Here is a 20,743-nt window from a genome sequence, read left to right as displayed (position 1 = left end):
TTTTTCAGATAATTCTGCAGTACTTTTCCAATGTACTGCAGAGTCCAAGAATAGGTATTTTGCTGCTGGCTATACAAGGAAAGGCAGACAGGCTGTCCAGTCAGATACCTCTCAGACCTGTAGATGTGATGTTAATAGAGCTACTGTTTCGTATCAGAGAGCCACAAACTTCCCCAGATACCATTTGTTCTTTTACTCATGAGGCTAACAAACACTTAGAAGAGGGGGGTACTACATCAGGGAAAATGCAATCAGAAAAGGGAAAAAGCAGGGAAAACAGTATTCGCCATCATAGATGAATGAATTGATCTGATAAAACAAAACAATGGAGACAAAGCCTCAGAGAAACAAGGAGAATAGGTCATCTCAGAAATAACCGGTAAAAACAGAGTCCAGCTCCTGGAGAGCTGTTTCCTTTAAGCAAGCTCGTATTATTTTTAATAATACATATGACCATCAGGAAAAGGAAACATTTCCATTCAACTCTTCTAAGTTCAAGTACAGGAAAGAGGTGGAACACTTTGGTTGAATGTTTTATAGACAGAATTTAAGAGCTTTTAAGTAGAAAGCTCAGATCAAAATTCTTGGTGTCTTGTCTCTTTCACATGGAATTTGTGACAATCTAAAATTCCAAATTTCTTTTTTTATTTCAATAGCATTTCATTTTTCCAAATGCATATAAAGGTAGTTTTCAACATTCATTTTAGTAAGATGTTATGCTTTATATGCCCAAAGGGCTATAAAACAGTGTATACTCTTTGATCAAGCAGTATCACTACTGGGTCTGTATCCCATAGAGATTACAAAAGAGGGAAAAGGACCCACATATGCAAAAATGTTTGTAGCAGCCCTTTTTGTAATGACAAGGAACTGGAAATTGAATGGATGCCTCTCAATTAGGGAATGACTAAATAAGGTATGGTATGTGAATGTAAGGGAATATTATTGTTCCATAAGAAATGAAGAGCAGGCTGATTTCAGAAAAGCCTGGGAAGACTTAGATGAACTGATATTGAATGAAGCAAGCAGAATCAAGACAACATTGAACACATTGTTGTTACCAACAAAATTATATAGTGCTCTTCTCAACAATGTGGTGATTCAGGGCAATTCCAATAGACTTAGGATGGAAAATGCCACCCGCAATTTGGAACACAAAGTTTTACAAAAACTAATGTTAAAAACTGTCTTTACAAATATTCGGAAAATAAAATACACTGAAATTTTTTTAAAAAGATTTTGTACTTCAAATTTTTCTCCCTGCTTTCCTTACTTTTCCCCTCCCCAAGACAGCAAGCAATCTGATATGTTATACATGTACAATCCTTTTAACTTTTTTTGATATTTGTTATGTTGTGCAAGAAAAATCATACAAAAGGGGGGAAAACATGAAAAAGAAAAAGCAGACAAAAAAAGGTAAAAATACTATGTTCCATTCAGTCTCCATAGTTCTCTCTGTGGATGTGGATGGCATTTTTCATCCCAAGTCAACTGGAACTTTCTTGAGATATAGTTCCACATTAGCCATTTTTTCAAAAAGAAATAAAAAGCAAGAAACAAAGTTTTAAAAGAGAATGCTTCATTCTGCACTCAGAGTATAACAGTTCTCTCTTTGAAGACAGCCAGCAATTTTATCATGGGCCCTTTGGAATCAGTCTTTCACAGTTAATCATCAAGTAATATAACATTTAAATATTAGGTGGCAGACACTTTCCTATATGAGGGATTTTATACTACTCAGGTCCCCAAAATAGCTATAGGTTGTCTAAAAATATAACTGGAAGGGATGGGAGTGTCCCAAATAGAACAATGATCTCAAACACCACAGATTATATTTCTAACTACTCGGGAATAGAATATAATAATTTGAAAAACTACAATATAAAAATTCAATCAAATCAAATAATCTTTTATCAGTAATTGAGAGAGGGAAGATGGAAGCAAATTGATTATATACCCAAAATAGATTGTTAGATAATCTACTTATATTGAGTTTATGCAGTTGAGAAAATTCATATTACTCTAAATAAGGGGAAAAGGCAAGTCTGAAACAGCAATATACACTAAGGTTAATTCTCTTTGTAGTTATTTCATCATTCTCATTCTAAAATAATAGATCTGTCCTATCACATGGTTTACAATATTTCTTTCCTTAAAAAAATACAAAATCTACGTAAGAGACAGAAAGGGACCCACACGAGCAAAAATGTTTGTGGAAACCCTTTTCATACTGGCAAGAAACTGGAAACTAAGTGGATGCCCATCAGTTGGAGAATGGCTGAATGAGTTATGGCATATGAATATTATAGAATATTATTGTTCTATAAGAAATGATCAGGAGGATGATTTTAAAGAGGCCTGGAGAGACTTACATGAACTGATGCTAAGTGAAATGAGCAGAACCAGGAGGTCATTGTACACAACAATAACAATATTATATGATAATCAATTCTGATGAACATGACTCTTTCCAATAATGAGATGACTGATGCCAGCTCCAATGATCTTGTGATGAAGAGAGCCATCTACACCCAGTTCTGTAGCAACTGAATGTGCATCACAACATAACATCCTTACTCTATTTGTTGTTGTTTGCTTGTGTTTTGTTTTCTTATTCATTTGCTTTACGTTTTAATCTGATTTTTCTTATGCAGCAAAAGAATTGTATAAATATGTTTATACATATTAGATTTAATATATATTTTAACATGTATAACATATAATATTGGATTGCTTACCATCTAGGGAAGGGGGTGGGGAAAGGAGGAGAAAATCTGAAACACATGGCTATGCAAGGGTCAATGTTGACAAATTATCCATGCATATGTTTTAGAAATAAAAAGCTTTAAAATTAAAAAAGGAAAAAAATACAAGATCTATATGCTATATTATTTTTAAAAACAATTTCAGTTTCAAGATTTTCTTAATCAATCAGAAGCAAGGTTAACCTAGATTAAATGTAAGCTTTTTATCACAGTATCTGATTTAATTTTCCTCAAAATCATTTGCAACTAATGGAAAATAAAGATAAATCCTAAAGCTTCAAGAAAACTTACTTTCCATCTTCCTATATTTCTCAAAGCTATATCATAGTTCACTACAGTTAAGACTTGTCTAGTAGAAAGTACAATTATAGCAAATAAAATGACCTTTGTCTACTCTTTCACTTCTGATAAGGTATTATGAAATATGCTTGGAGCAAAGTTTTCTCCTTCTTTCTCATCTTGAAGATGCCAGATGTGATCTTTTTCTTCTTTAATCTTCTATGACATATTCACTGTTCCTCTCTTACAATATTTATCATTTTGCCTTTTTATGTGTGTATATTTATACACATACACACGTTTTATTATGTTTTGTATCTATCCTATCACCCATTTTAGAATATAAGCTTCTAGAGGTCAGAGGTTATACCTAATTCATCTGTATCACAATGCCCCAAGCACAGTGCTTTTTTTGCAAATAATAAACATCCAACAAAGTTCAATAAATGAATACAAAAACAGAATCAGCTCTGGTAATATTATTGCTCAAGAAAGATAATTCATTGACCAAGAATAAACCAAAACTAACCTAATTAATTATTGACTGAGATTTCATTTAAGTCTGTCTCAAAAAGCAGACTGATTCCTGCTATCTTATGCTCACCATAAGAATATACTGAAATACAACATGGAAATAATACTGTATTCAACATTCAGAGACAAGAGACAATCTGCCAACACAGACATCCCTAGATGTTTTGGAATACCCCTACCATCTGCCTTCCTTGTTCCTATTCTAGAGGTATCAAGTAGTACCAGAGAAAGTCTCAAACAACTAAGCACAATTACAGACCTTTGGATTTTGATTCTTTAATATTCCTTCTTGAATCATATCATGAATGTTCAACCAATGGCTAATCTAGTAGACAAGGATGAATTCTATGTATATATGGCAAATGTCATGGGGAATACCTAGCTATAATTCCCCGCCATAGCAAGTGCAGAGTGAATCCAGTATAGTCCTAAGTCCAGAGATATGCTAGAGTCAACTCTTACCAAAACCAACTGTTAAATTTTTAGCATAACATGTATTTAAACCTCAGAAATTAGAATATGCTACAAATTGGATCTTAATTTATTGTTCTGTTATTTTTCTAAAGAAAGTGATGCAGAAAATGTTAATAATATAGATCAAATTTAAAAGCTTATCCTGTGATAGGAAATATATACCAGCATGCCCATGGCCAGGGGATAAAACTAGCCCCTGATCATTCTTAAAATGAAGGATTCTTGGGAAACTATATTTAATTCAATTTTAGGAGTATATCTCTAGAATACAACTTCTCATTCACAGAATTGTATGTAATAAGAGATCAAATACATACAAAGGTTTAAGGTCTGCAAAGAACTTTAAAGAATTTTGAAGTTGGAAGAGAACTAAGAGATTAGCTAGTCTGACCCTTCTCAAAAGCCCAGAGCAATGAAATGAATTCTCTTCATGTTTTATTTAATGAATTGTGTGTCACATGTGAAGGCAGCTTCTTCAGCCAAGTAGTCTGTTTATGTGCAAATTACATACACTTAATGGGCTCTATGCTGCTTTCACAGCTGGAATTTTTTTCAGACCATGGCTTGAAATAAAGGATGAGAAAAATAATGTTTCTACACATAGCCAGTATTAATTATTTCTACTATGTATGAACTGAAATATTTTTAAATCAATTGATATTGTCAGATTTTGCACCTGCCACAATTGCAACCAAAATTGCACTGCCCTTCATTGTCTAGTGTATACCCTGTCCCCCTAAGTATCCAAAATCACAAAGTGAGTGAATTGATCAGCTTTTTAGGATCTGACCAATATTCAGGAACAAGACAATCTGGGAAATTCTATTTCCTAGAGCTTTGGTTCTATTCAATTTAATAAATATATATTTAAGTACCTTGTTCCAGGATAGACAAGAGTCTACTGGGGCACAAAACGAAGAGAAAATGTGATTTCATAAAGCAAAGATTCCATTATCTACAGTGAACCAGATATGAACAAGAGCCAAAAGATTTTTTAAAAAGCCTCTTACCAATTTACTATTACCATCTAATCATTCCTTATTTTAAATAGAAGGAAAATAAATAATTATCTCATTTATCTGGATGAATCATTTCCACTATGGAGCATAATATAAAGATCATGCCTGTCAAACAGTAAAAATCTATGCTGTAAAATGCTATTTTATATCCCAGAGTACCTTTTCCTGAGATCTAAAAAAGAGACTAAGGGACAATTGTTTCTTGTATTCTCCCACTATTTTTCATGAGGCTTACACTTTCCCAGGAAGAAATTTACTTCCATGATTTGAGGAATGCTAAGTCACTATTTTTTCTTTCTTCTTTTTTTTTTTTTTTTTTTTTTTTTTTTTTGGTTGAGGCAATTGGGTTTAAGTGACTTGCCCAAAGTCACAAAGCCAGAAGTGTTAAGTGTCTGAAGCAGATTTGAACTGAGGTCCTCCTGACTTCAGGGCTGGTGCTCTATTGACTCCACCACCTAGCTGCCCCTCACTATTTACTTTCAATAATTTCATCTAAACTGTTCAACTTTAATATAAATTATCACATGTAATCAAAAAGACAATAAATGAATACAAAGAACTGAACACTTGTGATCTGAATCATAGCTAATTACTTTTGCTCTAGCATCCTAGATATCTGTATACCTAGAGCAAATAACTTAATTATACAGATTCTGATGAATGGTTATTGGACTAATCTGACAAAAATGAAAAATGAATTAAAGGGAATAATATGAAATGACCAGAATTTGGTAAGTGGGAACCATAATGCTGAAGACTTTTAGGCTAAAGATTTTGCATTTTATCCTCAAAAAAAAAAAAAAAACAGAGGATTACTGAAAATTTTTGAGTAGTAGTTAGATTTGTTTTAGGAACATCTTGCTTGTTAGCCACAAATAAAATGGAGCACAGAGGTGTAAGAATGGAAACAGGGGAGAATATAAGGAGACAACTGCAATAGTTCAAGTAAGAGGTAATGAAAGCTGAACTAGAGTAAAGGCTTTGTGAACAGAAAGATAGAAAGAGATGAAAGAGTTACTGGAGAGAGAGAATGATTAAGATTTAGCAACAGATTAGAAATGGAGGGTGAAAGAAATTGAAGAATCAATATCACTCCAAGGTTGAAAATCTGACAATTTTAAGATTGGTGATGCCCTTAAAAAGAAACAGTAAAATGTAGAGGAACAATGGATTTGGGGGAAAATATCAGTTCCAATTTTGGATACAATGAGTTTGAGATACCTACTAGACATCTATGTAGAGATATTTAGAGGCACTCGACAAGAATACAATAGAGATACTAGGGCTGGATATAAAGATCTGGGAATCATATTTACAGACACAATGCATAGGAGATGATCATGCTGGCCTCCTGGCTGTTCCATAAATAAGACATTCCATCTCTCATCCCTGCGATTCTCTTTGGCTGTCCCTAATGACTGGAATGCTCTATCTATTGAACTCTACCTACTAATTTCTTTGACTTCCTTAAGTCCCAACTAAAACTTCACTTTTTACAGAAGTCTTCTCAAGCCCTCTTAATTCCAATACCTTCTCTCTGTCAATGTTAGTTTGCTTTATATATATTTGTTTGTTTGCTGTTTCTACCATTAGAGTGGCAACTCCTTAAAAGCAAAAATTGTCTGGACTCTTTTTGTATCCTCATTGCTTACTTAGCACAGAGCCTGGCACAAAGTAGGAGCTTAATAAATTTGAGTGACTGATTAGGTCACCAAGGAAAACATAAATACGAGGACCCAGAGTCTTGAAGGATGCCTATACTTACTGAGGGAAAAGATTATAATACAACAAAGGAGACTGACAAAGAATGGTAAAAATAATATTGAACCTTGAATCTGTGAATTGCCCTTTTTTTCCAATCACTTTTGTTTAGCTTTACTTCCTTGTCTTCACAGATTTAACCTTAATTTAAAAATTCTCAACAATTAACTGTTTCATCTTTGAATGCTCTATGGTCCTTCTAATGTTCCTGCCCTATGAACTGCCAACTTTGGTTCACCCATCACCATCTGCCTTTCTTAGCACCATCAAGTACTACTGGAAGTAGTCATAAACTTAGGTTTGGTCTATTACATGTTCATGCTATGTGATCTCAATTGTGCCTTCACCAGTTACATAATAATTTATTTATCTTCAAGCTCCCAAATTCCTTATTTTAGCAGATGACCTTGATTTCTATTTTCCCGGGAAGAATGAAAGTCATTTGGCACATGCTTCACCAGATTCCTCATCCACACCTCAAAATCCACACCTATCTTCTTTTCATCAGTCTCAAAAGATAAGCTGTCCCTCCTCTTAGTAAGGCAAAGTCCTCCATACATTTCTTCCCAACTCCAAAGGACTTTGTTCCACTGAACTTTTCTTTTCTATCTTCAATTGCTTTCTCTATTCTCTACAAACATACTCAGCCGTCACCAACTTAAAAAACTTCCACTGATCCCCTCTTAATCTATCACTACTTTTCCTTCTTTTCTTATACATCACTAAATTAGAAATATCTCCACAGGTGGAATTTCTATCTGTGAAGGATTTTAGAACTCAGATAATTCCACACCTCATTTCACAAATAAGAAAACAAGCTCAGAGAAGTAAACTAATTCACCCAAGGACAACCTAGCTTCTTATGCCACCACTCTACTGAAAGAACTGTGTTCAAGGCCACAATCTATTAATTGTGAAACCCAATGGTCTTTTCAATTTAACAAGAACTTGCTGAGTATCTATTAGGAAACAAGGCACTGTTGTAGGCACTGGTATATAAAGACACAGTCCCTGACCTTTAGGAGCTTTCATTCTCCAGAAATGAACACACACACACACACACACACACACACACACACACACATATAACTAGGAAAAATTACAAGTAGAAATGAGAAAGGAGAATATGCCAGTTTAAAGGACAGCATTGCAAACCCATGAAGACAAGAGATGGAATGTCATGTACAGTAAATAGCAAGTAGTCCACAATTTAGCTGGAAATAGAAAGTCCATGAGAGGGAATAAAATGAAATCAATCTTGAAAGGCTGACTGGGGTTGAATTGTGAAGAGTTTTAAATGCCATAGAAGATTATATTTTATCCTAAAGATAATAGGAAGCTACTGAAGTTTCTTGAGCAGGAGAGTGACACAATCAGGATCTATGTTTTAAAAATATCAATTTGGAAGCTCTGTGAATCAATTATTTGTTGAGGGGAAAGTCTAAATACAGAGCAACCAATTAGAAGGCTATTTTGAAAGTCTAAGCAAGAACATGTATAAGCCACATCAAATTTTCTACTGGCTCAAGTAAGGGAGAAGGGAAGGAAGAAGGGAGGGAATTTAGAACTCAAAATTTTTTAAAAACTAATATTTGGAGGTGTTTTTACATGAAATTGGGGGAAAATCAAATAGTATTTATTTTTAAAAGTCTAGGCAAGAAATACTAAGGTAGTATTTATGTGACTAAAAAAAGAAGAAACAAATACTGGAGGCAGAGTCAACAGATATATAAGTTAATTAGGTATGGAAAAAAGGTAGTGATGGAAGAGTGGAAGATTACTGATGTTGAAAACCTAGAAAGAAGATAAGGCTCCAGCAAAAATACATACATAAGAGGGATAAAAGGGAAAAAGAACAGCATAAGACAACAATAAGAAATTGTGGATATAGCTATCACTTGGAGAATGGCTGAATAAGTTATAGTATATGAATGTGATGAAAACTGTTTTATAAGAAATGATGAGCAGGCAGATTTCAAAAAAGTCTGGACTTTCATAAACTGATGCTGAGTGAAGTGAGCAGAACTAGGAAAATATTGTACACAGTAACAGCAACAATAATGATCAAATATGACAGACTTAGCTCTTCTCAGCAATACAATGACCCAAGGCAATCTCAAAAGACTCATAATGGAAAGTGCTATTCACATCCAGAGAAAGAATTATGGAATCTGAATGCAGACTGGAATCCAGTATTTTTACTTTCTGTCTTTTCATTCTCATGGTTTTTCCCTTTTGTTCTGATTCTTCTTTCATAATATAACATGGAAAACTGTTTAACACGATTGTACATGTATAATTGCTTGCTGTCTTGGGGAAGCCTGTAGAAGATGGAGTTTTAGTTAAGACTTAAGGAAACCAAGAACATTAGTATGTATAGTTGAGGAGAAAGAGCATTCTAGACATGGGAGATAACCAGAGAGAATGCTCAGTGCTGAGAGATGAAGTATCTTATTCATGGAACAGCCAAAAGACCAGTGCCACTGGGAGTGAAGAATATATGTGAAGTAGTAAGTTGTAAGAAAGGTAATAGAACATTAGGTTATGAAGGGCTTTAAGTCAAATAGAGCATTTTATATTTGATCCTGGAGACAATATGGAGCCACTGGAATTAACCGAGTAGAAAGGTGATATGATCAAACTTACACTTGAGGAAAATTACTGTAGTGGCTGAATGGAAGATGAAACAGGAAGGAACTTGAGGCAGGTTATTCTAAAGTAGGCTAACAGTGATGAGGATCTATCTTAGAATGACGTCAATGACAGAGAAGAAAAAGGAGTATATTTGAGAGAAGCTGCAATGTTAAAATCAACTGGCTTTGGCAACAGATTGGATGAAAGAGCAAAGATAGTGAAGAGTCCAGAATAACTCTTAGATTTTGAGTCTGAAAGGCTGGAAAGATGGTGTTGCTCTCTACAATAACAGGAAAGTAGGAGACAAGAAATGTTTAAGGAGAAAGATAATGAGTTCCATTTTAGACAAAGTGATAAAACAGAGTAAACTTACTTTTCTTTCTGGTCCTGTTTTGTTGGAAGCATGAGAGAAGAAACATCCAGTACTTGGTACTTTTCTTAGTCTTCATTCTCCTTGACCATTCTGCTTTATTTAATATTACTGACTACAATTTCAGGACATCAATTTAATTCAACAAACATAATTTACTAATAATTATCATTTACTACTACCAGGACCTGGACAGGATGATAAATACGGATGGAGTGACTCCCAAAGAAGAAGTTGCTAAGTGACGAAGAAGATAAATCAATCAAATCACCAGCCATTTATTAACTATATACTATGTTCTAGGCATTGTGTTAAGCCAGTATAAGCGGGCTATACAAAGGAAGTCAAAGGACAGTCCCTGCCATCAAGGAACTTACAATCTAGTAAGGAACTCACCAAGTAAACAAATAATTATAATTTATTACTATGTGCAAAGCATTGTGCTGGTAGCTAAGGACACAATGATAAAAACAAGCCAATCTCTGTCCTTACATTCTCTTTTGCAGACACAATAGTATCACAAAAGCCTTGAAGGAAAACACAGACTCTCAGAGGAAGAAATGAGAAGAAAATGCACTCTTAAGTATGAGGAATAGCTTGCCTAAGTATAGGAAGGTAGAAGGTAAAGTGAAGCGTTCAGGGAATGACTAGTCATAGAGTTTAGCTGGAATGAAATGTTCATAAAGGGGTATTATTTGAAATAAGGTTGAAAGGTACATGGAGTATTTAACATGTATTGGTCAACCTGCCATCTGGGAGAGAGAGGAGGGGGAAGGAGGGGAAAAATTGGAACAAAAGATTTTGCAATTGTCAATGCCGAAAAATTACCCATGCATATATCTTGTAAATAAAAAGCAAAAATTTAAAAAAAGAAAGGTACATGGAGTCAGTGTGGAAGGCTTTAAATGGCTTTTTGATATTCTCTCCTTTTTTGAATTCCCTAACACTTTACTCCTAACTGTTAAACTGTTCCTTTTCAATTTCCTTTTTTCTTCTTTCCAGTTCCTTAATGCAGGTATCTTTTCAAGGCTCAAATTAGACCCCTTTTTTCATCTCCCTCTATACTTACGAGAGGCAGAATGGCATAGTAGATAGAATGCTAGATTTAGATTAGTTAGACCCTCAGTCCAAATTCCATCTCTGACACCAACTATGTTTCACTTAGGTTCCTTAAATCTCCCTGAGCTTTAGTTTCCTTATCTGTAAATTGGGATGATAATGTATTTAATTATCTTAAGGGGTTACTGATGAGTAAATGATGAAATAAGGATTATGTAAAGTGCTTTGCAAACCTTAAGGTCCTAGATAAATGTCTCCCTGTCTTCACACTTAAGATTTCAATTATAACCTGAAAGAAGAGGACTCCCAAATCTACATTTGAAGTGCAAATCCAGTGAACTATACTTTTACATTTCTAACTGCTTACCAGACATCTCCACTGGGAGATCTCAAACTCAAAATATACAAAATTGATCACATCATCTTTCCCCACAATCTACCTCTATTTCTTAATTCTATCAATGGCATCAACATCCTCACCCAGACTCAAAATTTAAGCGACAACTTTGACTTTTTCCTCTATTAAACTCACTAAACACAATAAGTTACCAAGTTTTATCAATTCTACTTCATAGACTCTTGCAAATATTCCTTACTATTCACTTGCAGTTACTAGCTTAATTCCTCTTAAGAAGCTTCTTTAAATAGCTTACTCAGTGGACTCTCTGACTCCACTACTCTCCCTCTCCAATGGAGTCACTGCTTCCATCATATTTCCAATGTGCAACCTGTCCATTTTCCTCCCCTTCTCAAAAGCCTTTAAGAGTTCTCAATTATTTATGGAATAAAATATAAATTCCTTTGCCAGGCAGTTAAGATCCTCCACAATAATACCAACCTAATTTTACTAATTGATTTCATTTTACCTATACTTCTTTTCATGCCATCTGTATTGCAGCCAAACCAAAAAAATTTTTATTCCAGATTTGTTCTTCCCTCTTCACAATCTCTACACAGTTGTGCAACTATCCACCTCTTTTCCGTCTATCTTGACAGTATATTTATTACTTAACTGGCAAAACCCTCAAACTAAATTGCATAATAGCTTGTAAAATCCTCACCAAAGCTACCCTTCCTGTATACTATTTTGTTGATTCCATAAAGCCCAAGATTTCTGCCTTAATCCTCTTTAGTCCAGGGGTCAAAAAAGGTTCCTATAGTACAGCTACTCTGAACATAGACAGGAGCATTTATCTCAAACTACTTTGACATACATTGTTTTTATTGGTTCTCATCATTCCTGAAACTGAGATAAAAGTCTGGAACAAATCTCATTTAAATGGTTAGTCATTTGCCAGTGTAACCACTGGTCAAAAACAGACAAAATTAGGGAGGCCACACAGCCTATACTAGCCTCATATGCTTTCCCATCTACCCTCCTTGTCACAGAAAGAATTCAAGTTCTTTGAACATCTTAGTTCAAGTTAAGTAATAGGTAACATAATAGAGAACAGAACTGGACTTGTAATCAGGAAGACTCATATTCATGAGTTCAAATCTGACCTCATATATTTACTAGATCATTACTGTGATCTTGAACAAGTCACTTAACTTTGTTGGCCCCAGTTCCTCTTTTGAAAAATGAGATGAAGAAGGGGAATGGCAAACCACTTTAGTAGCCATACTAAGAAAATCTCAAAATGAGATCATGGAGAATCAGAAACAACTGATTAACAACAAAGTTCATGTTTAGATGAAAGATGTTTTATAGATTTATGAAGCTAGGGACTACATCAATTGATCTAAGTATGAAAAATGCTCTTATCAAGATATACCCCTAAAAGGAAATTAAAATTGAAATTTTAATTTTACCTTTTTGTCCAATTGAAAACATATTCCCATATGTTACTCCAAACCATGGGATTTTTACCTGGGGGTCTATGAACTAATTTTAAAATATAGTTTGACAATAATTCAATATGATTGGTTTCCTTTACAATCCTATGTATTTAAAAACATTATTCTGAGAAGTGATCCATAAGCGTCATTAGACTACCAAAAAGACCACAAAAAAGACCCATCCATGGTGATATTATCTTACTTTGTAAGTATAGGAATGAGCTTTGGGTGGAGTTGTTCCAGCCCAATTGGAACAATGTCCAAAATGGTGCTAAACCATGCATACTCTTTGGCCCAGGGATTTTTTTTTATATATATATATATATATATACACACATATATATATGTATATATATACCATATACTTAACCCCAAAAAGATAAAAGAGAGAGGAAAAGAATCACATATATAAAAATATTTAACACAGCTTTTTGCGGTGGCAAAGAAATTGGAAATTGAGGAATTGTCCATCAATTTGTGAAAGGCTGAAATAGTTTTGGTGTATGAAGGGGATGGAATATTCTTGTTCTATAAGAAATGATGAAGCAGATGCTTTCAGAAAAATCTGGGAAGACATATGAATTGATGCAAAGTGAAGTGAGTAGAACAAGGAGAAAAATGAATTTACAATAATATTGCAAGAACCACCAATTGTGAATGACTGGGATTCTGATCAATGCAACGACCAGCCACAATTTCAAAGAGCTGATGATGAAACATACTACATGTCTTCCTGATGGAGAAATAATAGCCTCGGAACAAAATCAAAGCATTTTTCTTTTCCTTCTTTTTTTTTCTGACACAGCTAATATGGGAATTGGTTTTACATTGACCATGCATATTTGTAATAGGCTTTGTTTTTTTCTGTCTTCTCAACAGGTAAGAAAGAGACAAGGAGAGGGGGGAAATTTGGAGCTGAAAATAAAACTGAATTTTAAAAACCAATTATATCTCGTAGGTATGAAAAGGTAGTAGATTTGTTCTATTTGGCCCAGATAACAGAACGAAAAGCAATGGGGTTTACGTTGCAAAGAGGTAAATTAGGTTTGATGTCAGGAAAAACTTCATAAAAATTATATTTGCCAGATACTAAGGATTCTCTCTCAAGAGAAGAGCAGAGTTCCCTGTCCTTGCAGATCTTCAAGCAGACACTGGACCACCATTAACTGGTTATACTGTAGTGAGGGATTTCTTTCATGTATGGGCTGTAAAGAGAGCTGCTGCCTTCTTTTCCAATTCTCAAATTTTGTGTTTTTTGGCTTCTATGGCATATAGCACCCATTCAAATAGTTAATTTATAATACTTTGTAACCACAGAAGTTATTATAAGGTTGAGTTATAATACCTTTAAAGAGCATGATGGAAAAGAAAAGGACATTAGGATACATAACAAGGAGATCCAGTCAGCAGAGTCAGGCACTCTGGTTTCTATTCCTAGCCCTACCCCTGACTCACTGATGACATTGGGTAAGTCACAATCTCTTATATTTCATTTTGTTTCTGTTAACTGAGAATAATACTTGTACCTAGGAAATTTAACGTCCTCTAAATCCCATCTGACCCTGTCTTACTAAGGGTAAATTTTTACTTAAAAAATAATTAAAATGTAAGCTTTTAATCCCCTAATATAAAACTCCAACCTGACCTTTACTGGTGTACCATTTAAAATATACATCAACATGCAAAACCTTTTTAAAAAAAACATTAGCTCATGTATTTACATAAAAATGCCCAGGTAATACCAACTCTCAACTTCAAATTTCCTGGGTGCTTCAAAAAAAATTTTGCATGTGACGTTAATAGCAATACCCTTTCTCTTTTGCCTGTTGAAGTCCTTCTAATTTTTTTGAGCCACAATCTGGAATCTCCAGCTAGGAAACTTCCTACTAATTTCTGTTAGTAACCTTCCCTTTCAGAACTCCAGTGGCTTTATTTGTAACTCTTTAATGCATTTCTCATTTAATACTGTGTGTTCTAGTTATCAGTATTTATGGTTTACTATCCTGTTAAACGGAAATGTCCTTTTAAACAGAATTTTGTCTCATCTAAATTTTTCTATCCCCTCAGAATCTCATTTGTAGTACCCAGAAGATGCTTAATATACATTTCTTGATTTTTATCATTAAAATTTTTAATCATTAAATAAATTATACCATATGTATATATTCTTCTCTATTTTTATATGCACATATACATATATGTATATGCATTTGTCTGCTAACAAAACCACTAAAATTTTAATCAATGGCAATTGCTTCTTCAAAGAGTCTGGTTTTTTTTTCCTTTTGTTTTCTTTTTGTCCTAAAGAATTTCATTTAAAAATGATTTGTGACTCTCATTGAAAATTAATATAAATGCAAGATAAATTTTTTCATTTAATTTCCATTGCACATACTGAAATACTATTTACATATAAAGTTTTAAAAGACATTGCTTTTAAACTGGGCTGAGAGGGATTTATTTTAATCCCTAAGGAAGTTTAACATGGCTAAAAGCCTGAAGAACATAAGCATCTTCCAAAGAGATACAGAAATAATGAGCACTTAAAATAATGAGCATTTCATGCTATTATATTGAAAATTTTGAGGAAATAGGGGGAATGATTAGAATAAACATAGCTTTCTCTTCCTCACCTGCATTCACAGTAAGAAAGGTCACTATCTTTCAAAAACAAGAACAAAAACAATTTAGAATATGAGGGCACATGAAAAAAAGTTTTAAAGAAATGAGAAATTAATGCATAAAAATGAAAACTGTACAGACTGATAAAATCACAACAGAAGAGCATGCAGACTATTCAAGTATGAAGAATACTGATTAAAATTTAAAGAAGAAATTTAGGAACACAATATAGTTTACTGACGCAGGAAACTAACAGTATGATTTTAGGGGAGAAGAGGAGAGTATTGAGTCTGGAATGAGGAAAACCTGAGTTCAAATCCTTACACACAACTACTCTGTGAATCTGAGCAAGTCTCAAATCTCTAGACAGCCTCACCTTCTTCAAAAGTAAAATGAAAATAATCAAACACCTACCTCCTAGAGTTAATATGAGGATCAAATGAGATAGTATTTTTACAGTACTTAGCACCATACTCCATACAAAACTAGCATCTAATATGCTCCTTCCTTCTTTCCTTCCTTCTTCCCTCTCTCCCTTCCTTCTACCTGATAGTAGAATGTTTAATGGTTAGGGAAAAAACTTGTGCGGTGGTTCCCAACTTTTAAGTATAAGGACCTCTCATATTTTCTGATGTCTAAAAATTTCAAAGACCTCATAAGAAGTTGCACAATTAGTATCCATTGAAAAAATACATGACAATAAGTTACTATGAATTCAGTAACACTTTCAAATGAATTTTTATTTTATTAATCACAATAGTACTTATGCACATTTTAAAATAATACACAAATACATAAGAGAGATTTATCTGGCGTACGAAAGACATGTGTTTATTCATGGATTCACATATATTTCATGGACCCCTTAAAGCAATTTTGAAGGCCCTCAGCCATTTAAAGGATAAGAAAATAACAAGAAAGTAAGAGGATATTATATTGTGTGTATATGAAATAAAATAAGGGCTTATAAAGAATATTTTAGCATAAGATCAAATATACGTGGGAATTATGATACTATGGGACCGATGCAGCAATGAATACATTTGAAACAAGACCAATGATATAAAATAATTTTCTAAAAGGACAGAATATGAAATCATGAGAAAAAGACTTATGAAAAGAGAGTGAAGAAAATATAGTAAGCAGAAAAATCTGAAAAAAAAAAGGTATGACAAGCTTAGTTGGTTGACATTTCAGTTTTCATTATTAATCTTCTCAAATGTATAAAAAATAGACCTGTTAAGAAAACAGTAATTCAATACAAATTGTATATCTTGGTATACTTTAGCTCATAGGTACTTTCTGGAGCGGCATGTAAATTTTTATTAAAGACACACTGTAAAAATAAGAATTAACTGTGATCTAATTTTCTGAGAGCAAAAGAGGCTTTTAGCCTCAGTTTTCCCTCTTATCTCTATAGTTCTAAGGGCTTTAACCTTCTATAAAACAGGTACATATTCAGGTCTGAATTCCACAACTATGTTCTCTCAGTTGCAAACAAAAAATAAGTAATTATTGTATAATATGAAGGAGGTGTAACTAGCAACTATGAAATAAAATGTAATATACCTCCATACCATCATAAAAAACATTTTAACTACACCCACCATAACTTCAGGACCACTTTAACCCACCTCCTAGGTAACATCATTAGTCTCCATGCTAGAGTTATTCTGATTCTTGTTCCTTACTAATTACTAAATGTCCCATCATACTGTTTTCCCTAAAATGCTGTTCCTGTGAAATCAACTAAAGTTAGGTAAAGTATACCTAAGTATCTTGGAGTCCTCATGTCCTTCTAACACACTGACATGAAAAACAGGTGAAATGAGTTAAGCGCCAGTCTTCAAGACAGATTAATGTGATTGAAATGTCTTTTATTAACAGATCTTTCTCAGAGAAATTTCAACTTTTTCATTTGCTCAGATATTATTCCTACAAGGAAAACTGTAAGGATTATTATCTGTTTTGCAGAGAAAAAGTACAACCTCAAAGAAATTATATAACTGTTACACATTCAATTTATAGTTAGTTTGTAGATAATGAGAAGACTCTAAATTATTTTATTTATGTGAAAACTGGGGCCCAAATAGAGGAATAATCTACATTCCAAGGTCATACAGCTGGGATGTAAAGAACCAGTATTAAAACCTATTTCCTATACTTACAAATTCTAAACTCAATTGACTATAGCAAGTTAGTAGAACTAAGAATAAAACCCAAGTATCCAAGCTTCCAATCTATTTGCATACTGCTCACTCATCATTTTGTCCAGTTTTCCACTAATTTTGGTTAGATCTGGAATTACTGCCAAAGAAGAAATGTTATCTTAGAGAAATATTGTTAATTATGTATTTATTTTCATTTCAGACTTTTCTTTCTAGAATCAAAATAAGTAGTCAACTTGACCTTGAAAGGAAGCCAAAATTTACAAATATTATCAGCTAAGGGGGAAAAAAGTGTGTTGTCAAAATCTAACTCATCTTGTTATACTGAAGAGAACTGACATGCATATATATACATCAATTTACTCACTGACTAAACAAAATATTTTTATTTCCTTTTTGATTCACTGAAAAATGTATATGACTATTGGAAATTTTTTTCTCCACAATTGTTTCAAAGGCTAAACAAGAAATTATGAAGAACTATATGGGAGTCATGACTAAAGAACCTTTTAATTAAAGGGATGAAAAGGTTGCTTTTAATGGTATTAGCAACTACAGTATTAGAACATCAACACTGACAGTAGATGAAATAAATACTTATCATAGTCTGCATCCTTTTATTATTTTCTAATAAATTTTTAAAAAGAAAATACAGAAGTAATGCATATAGTTTGAATTCATCCATGGAACCACAGAGAAAAGTTATTAAAATGTTAAAATTTACTAGCATTTTACAGAGTTGCATATTGAAGCAAGTTATTAGACCTCCATAGGTCTTGAGAATTGAGGATTGGGAATTGAGAATTGAAATATAAAAGAATGAGAGAATTGGACTAGATGTTCTTCAAAGGTCATTCTTAGCTATAATGTTAGATTTTACAAAAATAAACCTAATGGGATATATCTATATGTACAATCTTGGGTTTAAAGGAGAAGCAGAGTAAGATAGGAAAGAAAAAATATTAGCTGTAATAAGAATTTCTGGTGGTTCAATTTGTCTTTAATTCATATTTCTCTTAAGAAAGTATGGCAATTTAAGATAGAGCATCAAAAATTTTTTGTGGAAGAATGTACTGTATAATTGAAAAAGAAAACTAGAATAAAATTTAAAATCCACTGTATTGGTATTCATTTAAAATGAGGAGACCACATATGGAGAGAATCACTGCAAAAGAAACACTAAGTCTTCCACCATTTTTATCTTATTTCTTCTCTTTACAAAGACAAATCTCAGATTCAATTTCTCTGTACAGTAAATGTTTCAGGCACAGCATTACCCTTTATCTGACATCAAGACTACCAAAATGCTCTCCAAAATCTATTTTTCCACACACTTAAAAATATCTATCACCATGCTATTGTGCCTTGCAAAACTGTTTTCCAATGTCACATATCGCCAAACATACATAAGCCCCCAAAACACTAAAAAGTTATCCTTCTCGGTCAAATAACCAGTGAAATGTCTATAATAAAGAAATTAACTTCTTCCACAAAGCTGTGGTTTACCCTATCTACAATGGGTAGATTTGTCCAGTTCTTTGACCTGCCAGAGAGACTGCAGACTGCAGATCCTCCCCAGTCAGCACTGCAAGAAAAAGCGACCAAAAAAGAACCTCCTAGCTCCTCTCCTCCTTGAGCTAATGAAGAGTGAGGACTCTGAAGAGGTGCTTTCCTTGAAGCAAAAATGCATAAATAAGAGGAGAGGGCCTAATTGTTTGGGGGAAAAGTCTTTTTTTCTGTTTGTCCGCGTTGCTAATCCCAGGTGGTTCCCTCTGCAGCCTTGGGCAGAGATAACGGCAGGCTATTATATATGCCCCAGACTAGTGGAAGGGGAAAGAGGGGGAGGATGCGACTGTGATCTCTCAGATCACGATTCCCCCACTAATTTTTATTTCTTTAAGAAACGGGAGGGAGGGGATTAGAGGGAGAAACATTCCGTCTTAGAAGGGCTCGGATGGGAGGATTTTCTCCCAGGAAGGTGGCAATACTGTTAGGAGGCTGGGAGAGTGATTGGGAGGGGACAACGGGGGGATGGTGTCGATCCGAGAAAAGCTTGGATAGAAAGGACCTCTGTCCCTGGGAATCGCTGACACAGACACGAATGGCCGGGGTAGGGGCTGGGGTAGGGCGGATCCCAAGAGAGGTAGTGGAGAAACAGATACGTATGGGAGGGGGGAGCAGGAGGAGAAGAGAGCGAGGAAAGATGCTGTTGCCAGGAAAGCTCAGTTCACAGGGATCGCAGGATTTAGAGTGGAAAGGTCTCTCTTCCCCAGGGCAGCGCAAACGCGGACACGAGTGGGGCAGGGAGGGAGGAGCTGATCCCCGGGTTTTCCACCTCTATTTTCAGCCACCTCAGCCGCGGGGCAGTTTTATAACGGGGACGCTCCCTGCTAAGCACCACCCATCGCTCTTGCCAGACCCAGCAGCACTGCAGGGCTGCTAAGAGCCGCTGCTCAGCAGACACCTCGGATGTCGGGATTCTGTGGCTGCTCCGAGGGTTGCCCCCCGCCTCCGCCTCAAATTCTACCCCAGCGCTCCTTTCCGACCGTCTCCGCTATAGAAAAGAGGGAGGCGGGCCAGCGCAGCCGCAGTGCCCACCGCGCAGCATCCGAGGACCGAGCCCCCCGCCCCCGACTCTGCGGACTGACCCCCTCCTTCGGTCCCCAGCCACGTCCCGAGAAGAAGGGAAGAAAAAGCCACCCTTCCCACCCTTCAGGCCCCCGGCCTGTCTTGGAAATCGATGGAATGAAAGGGGGAGGGGGGAACTCTTACTTTCTCCGACCACCGCTTTGAGTCCAATGGGGGCCATGGCGGGGAGCTGGGGGGTAGTGAGGAGCCGGCAGCCTGGGTCCCTCTTCACACGGTTCTAGCAGCAGCTTTAGCTGCGGTGATGAAGACTCCAGCTCTGGCGGCGCGCTCAGCTGACTGAGGCGCCAGTGCCGCCCGGCAGGATCGGCGCGCGCAGGGGAGGCGACGCCACGCGCGTCACCCGCGCGCCTCACAGCCAATCAGCGCACCGCTTTGAGCCCAAGAGCCGGGGGATGCGGCTCGGCCCACCGCGGGGGAGGCGGGGGAGGAGGTGGGGGGGAGGGGAGCGCAGGGGCGGGGGCGGATCCCCGTGGGGGGCGCGAGCAGCGAACCTGACCCCAAAGCGAGGCTACTTGGACCTTGGGCCTGAGCCTGAGAAGTCTCTCCGCGACCCTGGCCCCCAGCTTCCGC

At 35.6% G+C, this 20,743-nt stretch overlaps 1 protein-coding gene across 2 annotated transcripts in view; it reads right to left on the bottom strand.

Annotated features, from left to right (window-relative positions):
* STXBP1 (syntaxin binding protein 1) overlaps window positions 1–20,500 on the bottom strand; it is a 95,577-nt gene extending 75,077 nt beyond the window's left edge. The window contains exon 1 of one of the 2 annotated variants that reach the window (XM_051980041.1): window positions 20,297–20,500. In XM_051980041.1, the coding sequence (XP_051836001.1) occupies window positions 20,297–20,333 (37 nt within the window). In that variant the 5' untranslated portion in view covers window positions 20,334–20,500. The remainder of the gene's footprint in view (window positions 1–20,296) is intronic. The other variant, XM_051980042.1, reaches the window with a different exon arrangement.
* Between the last annotated feature and the right edge of the window lie 243 nt (window positions 20,501–20,743).

The sequence above is a fragment of the Antechinus flavipes genome, chromosome 2 (assembly GCF_016432865.1).
Source record: "Antechinus flavipes isolate AdamAnt ecotype Samford, QLD, Australia chromosome 2, AdamAnt_v2, whole genome shotgun sequence".
Lineage (NCBI taxonomy): Eukaryota > Metazoa > Chordata > Mammalia > Dasyuromorphia > Dasyuridae > Antechinus > Antechinus flavipes.
The sequence above is the reverse complement of the archived record's forward strand: the minus strand, read 5'-3'. Positions and strand labels throughout refer to the sequence as shown.